The sequence below is a fragment of the Pundamilia nyererei genome, unplaced genomic scaffold (assembly GCF_000239375.1).
Source record: "Pundamilia nyererei isolate P.nyererei 1_Seehausen unplaced genomic scaffold, PunNye1.0 scaffold00458, whole genome shotgun sequence".
In the NCBI taxonomy this organism is placed as follows: domain Eukaryota; kingdom Metazoa; phylum Chordata; class Actinopteri; order Cichliformes; family Cichlidae; genus Pundamilia; species Pundamilia nyererei.
The window spans coordinates 131,957-138,835 of record NW_005187859.1 but is presented as its reverse complement, the minus strand read 5'-3'; the positions used below and the strand labels follow the sequence as shown (position 1 = coordinate 138,835).

At 42.0% G+C, this 6,879-nt stretch overlaps 1 protein-coding gene across 1 annotated transcript in view; it reads left to right on the top strand.

Moving 5' to 3' along the window:
- Positions 1-6,879, top strand: part of LOC102214778 (chloride channel protein 2-like) — a 19,660-nt gene that overhangs the window by 1,044 nt on the left and 11,737 nt on the right. Inside the window, exons 2-4 of the mRNA XM_005753719.1 lie at positions 218-373; positions 3,285-3,354; positions 5,194-5,304. Coding sequence (XP_005753776.1) covers positions 218-373; positions 3,285-3,354; positions 5,194-5,304 — 337 coding nt within the window. The remainder of the gene's footprint in view (positions 1-217; positions 374-3,284; positions 3,355-5,193; positions 5,305-6,879) is intronic.

The following is a 6,879-nucleotide window of genomic DNA, read 5'->3' as shown; positions in this document are numbered from 1 at the left end:
AGATGCAGATGGACTGCTGAGTCTTGTCCTGTGGAGGTGGCTCTTCTGTGTTGTGCCATGCGCTTGTGAAGTGGCTGTTTGGTCTGGGCATTCCTCTACATGGACACCAACTATCTGTCATGTGTTTCTGTTTCTATTATCTGTGAAAGAGCTCTGACTCAGTCACAGTCGTAGTAATTGTATTTTTTTTATTTGTTAAATTTTCCAAATTTTCCAGCTGACACAGAACGAGGCTTTGGTCACATTACTGGACAACCGCACATGGACTAAAGACGGCATCGCTGAAGAGTTTGACTACATTGGAAACGCACGAGTCTGGATGCACCCACAAGTCACCGTCTTCGGCACACTGGCCCTTTTCACCATAATGAGAGTAAGGTGAAAATATGTGTACAAACCTGTAGGTTTGATTTATGCTAGTAAATGTGTCTGTCTGCAAGTTTTCATAATGTATAAAATGAATTTGTCATTCTATGTAAAGTATGTTAAATTCATGCACAATTCCTGACAGGATTTATTATACATACACGGGGTGCTATCCCCCCTTTTTAATCCAGAGGTCCACATTTACTTACATGTGAATGTGTTATTAATGTCTTTTTAAAAGCTTTCCCATGTTAATTTTATTTGCTGGAAAGAAAATATGTCCCTCTGCTGGTGCTGCAGCTTACTGCGAGTGCAACTAGTGCATGTATGTCCATTTCATGCTTTGGAGAGGCAAAGTGTGAAATGGAAACAGTGGACCACTCTATGTATTACACGCTTTGCTTTGATACCAGGTTGGTCTGAAAGCTGCGTGTGCAGCACACATGCATTTAAAGAACACTGACGGTAGGACATGATTTTCTATCATGGTGTAGCAGTGTCAGGTGCACACTGATATTGGCTCTGTCACACCGATCTTGCTAGTGAGCTGATGTCAATGTTAAACGTATAAGCTGCATTCTTGTCTTTGAATAAGAAACTTTGAATGATTATTTTATGGTTAATGGTTCCAAACATCTTAACATAAGAAGATGATCCAGCTAGGCTATCATTTTGACTCTAAAGGGGTCGGCAACCCTGGGCATGCGTGCCACAGCTGGCACGCAAAGGGTTAAATGATGGCACGGCACACAGTGAATTAATCTGAGAAGGTGCATTAAAAAATAATAATCTATGGACGGGCCACTGGTGCACATCACTAATTAGCTTACATTAGTTGTGCCACTTCCACATTCCAACACTTCAAACGTTCAAGAGCTGTCTGCTCAGCGCAGCATCAGCACCACGAATTCACAATGCAGGTGTTTGGACCAATGCTTTCTTTTCTGATTAAACCAGAAAGCTTTAATGGGCAGCTGGATTTGTCTCGTGCATTTTCACCTGCTGGACATCACTACCTGACAAGTGTAACTGTCTTCAGAGCATTGCACAGGCCTTATTGACAGTGTTTGGCTCCACATATCTGTGTGAGCAGACTTTCTATCACACAAATAATGTTCTCAGCACCTCCCGTAGCCGTCTGACTGCCGGACACTTGGAGACCTGTGTCTCTGAGTGGGAGCCCATAGACCACAATAACATGTATTAACAAACATGCCTTAGTATTTTTCCTTATCACTTTTGTGAGTAGACCATAAATAGCATTTGTATTTTCTGTCGTACAGTTCCTTTGCTGTTATAGAGTTCTTGTTTTGGATAAAAAGTGTTTTTTTTAATTTGCTTTTTGTTTAAAACAGCTGATCTGCACTTTGCCAACATCTGCGAACAAATATAGTTCTTTAAAATTATTCTATATAGCGTGGAACTGTTGAGCATGATTGCTAATGCAATGGTTGATATGGCACATTGACTTCTGGGGAAACATCAGAACGGTTGCCGACCCGTGATTTAGACCAAGGGTATTCAACTGAAATTTAAGGATGTCTGGTCAGAGAAAACTTCCTCAGTCAATTTACTATGCAAGCTACAATGCATGTGACCAATTTGTGCATCTCCTGTGTTAGGGCTGGGCGATATATCGAGTTTTTTAAAAATATCGATATATTTTCATGCGAGATATAAGATGTGACAATATCGTTTATATCGATATAGTCTATGTTACGTTATAATTATACTTGTGGAGCCGCAGGTTTGCCTCTTTCGTCCACTTTTGTCTCTACGCTGCGTTACTCGGCCTCGCCTCTCCTTCACTGAACACAACTCCCCCTCCCCCATAGCTTCACCTGCAGGCAATGACAAGATGAAAGCGGAAAATCTCCGTTAGCGAGTTACCGCGGATCGCCCCGTGCGTCGGGCTGGACGGCGTCAACGTGTTAGCGAGCTAACCGCGCTAACGAGCTAACCGCGCTAACGACATGCAGCCCGGAGGAGCTGCACGGCCTAAAATCCTTTCATTTTCTCAAAAATCGACAGTGCGCCTTATGTATGAATTCTGGTTGTGCTTACTGACCGCGAACCGATTTTATGTGGTACACAGCGCTCAGCAATCTGTCAAAAAATGTTTTAATATGACTTTGCTAAGCTACGGAGCTGCACCGCTTGATGGATTGTCGGATGATTACGGCTACCGGGGAGGAGCCTCGCGGAGTGATACGTACTGTGCTTCAACGTAATATTACCGTACTGTGTGTGTATAAGGACCACAAATGGCACCTGTTCAGAGACGTGGTGCAGCTGTGAAATCTGTCTCTTTGTTATTATGCTCAGCGTCTATTAGTTTACATTTTGACTGCACAATTGTGAGCTTTTTGTTATGCACAAAAACAACATTGTTTTCTTTTATTTATGGACCATGATTATTTAATAAATACTGATAATTTATTTTTGAGTAATTTCTTCATGTACATCTACGCTGTATGTAAATAAAAGTGCCCGTGTGACATCTGGGACACAGTGTGACTAAGAACTCTCTTTTTGTTCTTACTTTATGGCTTTAAAAAAAAATCGAGATATATATCTTATATCGCCATCCAGGTAAAAAATATCGAGATATGAATTTTGGGTCATATCGCCCAGCCCTATCCTGTGTGCACACACTGGCTACAATAAGCCTATAGAAAAGAGCTAAAAGAGCTGTGCAAATTAAAATAACCCTACAGTAAATCTAAAAAACTTTGAGCAGAGTAAAACAGAAATCGCGCATTGAAACCAAACAGGTCAAGGTCTGTATAAAGTAGCATCTGGGTTTAGACTGCGGTCTGCCTTGTGGTGAGCTGGAATCTAGAAATACACCAGATAATACCATGCAGCTCCTGGAATGTCACCCTATTCTTTCTGTTGATGTCTTCTTCTTCTTTTAGTTCTGGATGTGTGCCTTGGCCATCACCATGCCAGTGCCCTATGGAGCCTTCATGCCAGTACTTGTCATTGGTAAGATGTGTGTTTTTCTGTGAAGAAGAACAGATGAAACACATTTGAAGGCGTTAACACAAGGCTCAGGGGTGAACAGTCATTTGCCATGACTGTGAGGAGAGAGAAACAGGATAAAGGCACAGTTGAAGACAGCCAGAGATTAATAAATAAAAATTGTAGTTGTATATATACACACAGAATGAAAAGAAATGGGAAAAAGGAAAGACTCCCCCAGCAGGCTAGACCTAAGGCAGCATAACTAAGGAAGGATTCAGGGTCACCAGCCCTAATGATATGCTTTGGCAAAAAGGAAAGTTTGAAGCCTAATCTTGAAAGTAGAGATGACTAACTGAATGCTTATCAGGGAGTTTTTAGGACATCCAGATAATAACGACTGACAGCATTCCAGCCTAGAAGTGACACATCCATGAATTTGTTTTTCAACATCACTCAGACAAAATATTTGTGTAGCATGTTTAAAAAGTGCATAAAGGCAGACCTATATTTTGTTTAACATGTGCATTGAGTCAGATTCCTCACTGTGTTACTGGAAGTTCAAGTAATGTCATGCATGCCTAGCTGTGGGTAATCACCAGTGGACAAAAGAAATATTCTTGAAGGGTTTAGCTAGTGGTTGTGTGAAGTTGCTTGCTTGCTGTCATTATGCAAAAATGGTAACAGAGAGGTTTTTACGCCAATACTACAGAAAACATTGTGAATGATTTGGTTACTAGCAGATTGCTGGGGTTGACAGTAGTTTGCAGTAATGATAGTCAAGAAGAAATTGACTTGCCTACAAACATTTGCCAACTACCCATTGAGGAGCACTGAAACTGTAGAGTGGTAAGAAACCTCAAAACAGAGCCCTTCAATACTCCTTCAACAGGCATCTCCGAGAACGTTAGAGCACTTGTGCAAATATGTGATGTCTTGATAAATCGAGCAGATATTTGAAGTTTACACAGCTCCATTCTTAAAAGTTTATTTTGTGACCCAGACAGAGTAATCTTTCAAACTCTGCCACTCTGTGTTCCTCCGCCACTGCCTCGTTTGAGTTTTGGGCGAAATGGATTCTGGGATATTGCATTTCATCATTTCAAGCTGATGGGCAAGCTATAGGCAACCGTGTCTTGGCTGGCCTCACCCTGGGGACCAGCATGGGTACTGGAGCAGACTGAATGGCAATCCCACCCGAGTAGGTGCGGGTGCAGGAGTAGGCTGCCCTCACATTGGAAGACAGGACAAGCACTGGCAACAGCTGGGTGTCAGCTGTCCCCGCCTGAATAACAGAAATGGGTGCAAGAATGTTTTTGAGCTGAGATTATTTCAATGATTTTGGTGTTTGTGAAGCTGACAGCAAAGTAAGTGAAATTATTGTCTCAGAATTGGACAATGTTCAAGGTGACGTTTAGGCCTTTGAGTCAGCAGCTTGTTCACCAGCCTGGTGACACTTAACTCACTGTTTCCAGTCCTGTAGAGACTGAGTTCTTGGTTCCCCAGTCAGCCTTTTTCAAGACTAAAATCTGTGAACTCCTTCATTTTCCAGAGTTCTCCAGTGGACCACATTGGAGTCTTTGCAAGGTTCATTTTGGCCCCTGAACCAAAGTTTGACAACCCTATTTTAGATTACTGTAGTGACTGATTCAATAATGATTTCAAAACTCAATACTTTTTTTGTTTTAGATAAGTTTTATATTTTGACTTAGCAATTTATTTTTGTCAGGCTGATGGTGCTCAAGCCACAGCGATTTCAGTTTTCTGTGCACATGTTTGAAAATTCTTGCAAGTCTAAGAACTGCTGATTTTGATAAACAGCCACATACTGATTGTGAATCTCTATCTCCTTCCACATTTCAGGGGCCGGCTTGGGGCGTCTGGTTGGAGAATGCATGGCATACTGGTTCCCGGAAGGCATTCATGCAGGTCATGCTATCTATCCCATAGTGCCAGGAGGCTACGCTGTGGTGGGTAAGTTAGCAACTCTCTCCTGACTACATTCTACTTAAAATGACAAATACTTTCTTTGGTACAAAGTAAATAAAATAACATTCTTAACATTTTGGAGACCCTTGTAGCTCACAAAGAACCCTATGCACACACCCTATGTTTCAGACACTTTTGCTTTCCAGTGGAGACACTGTAGTGGCGCATGATCTGAACAGAGGATAAAAGAGTCGCCCAGGAGGTAGTAATGAAGAAGGTCAACCAACCACTGTATTGCCAGATACTGCTCGTCCACAGAGCTGTATCTACCTTCCCGCTCAGATAGCTTCTGGCTTATATAAATGACCAGACAGTCAAACCCCCTCACCTGCTGGGACAAAGCTGAGGGAGGCCTTGGAAGGCCTTAAACAGGCAGGGGTCTCAAACTCAAATGAGCCGCGGGCCACTTCTGGCACCGTCATCTCATTGGAGGGCCACTTAAGTGTCCAAGTAGTACAAAAAAACAAAAACACCCACTAATATTTCCTAAAATGTAGTGTGTTGTTTGTTTTATTTAATTCCAAATATTGTGTAACAAGACAAAATTGCAAACATGAAAACAATTTTTTTCTCACTCTATCTGAATCCTTTCAGTTTCATTTGTCATATGCAAGTTAGCACAGGGTCAGCATTGCAATGAAATGTATTTGACGAGTAGAAGACAGCCACCCAGCAGTATAGCACAGTATAGTACAGTAGTTTCAAATAAACAGTTCTTTCTGGCCAGACACGTGGCAGCACTTTTGCTATTTTGTTTGTATTTAACAAAATAAAAATGCAGGCATAAGCGTACACATTCGTTTTCGACTACAAGTGAAAATTTTCCTTCCAAATAAATCTCTCACTGAACTAACACAGCCCTCAACATGTTTGCACTCTCTTGTTACCTCGGCCAGGCCAGTAACTAGCTTTACTTTGCTAGCGAGAGAAAGAAGCGTTGAAAGGCTGCTCCAGCAGAACTTTATTGTTTCGGAGGAAAACACGAACACAGTGTACAGTCGAGTCTTAATAGCTTACTGGGCTCGTCAGGCTCTCTTTTTGGCTGCAGTGGTTATTTTTATATTTACATGCTTCCATCTCCCAAGCACCACCTCACCTCCTCTCTGGTCGTGCAACATGGGCAGGATACGATGGCTGTCGTTTTCTCTATCTGAAGGTTGCCTGCAGATAGATACTGTACCTCTGTCCAACTGTACACTTCTTTGGGTTGGCTAAGAGCCCCACCTGCCTCAGGCACTCCAGGACCATGGACTTCCATTGCATATGCTCCGCCGAAAACTGATCTGGTCTGTAGCTGTCCAAATGGAAATATTGGCTTCAGGCCCACTCCAACGATCGAGCGGGGAGCTAGGGCTGGGCGATGTGACCCAAAATTCATATCTCGATATTTTTTAGCTGGATGGCGATATAAGATATATATCTCGATATTTTTTTTAAAGCCATAAGTTAAGAACAAAAAGAGAGTTCTTAGTCACACTGTGTCCCAGATGTCACACGGGCACTTTTATTTACATATAGCGTAGATGTACATGAAGAAATTACTCAAAAATAAATTATCAG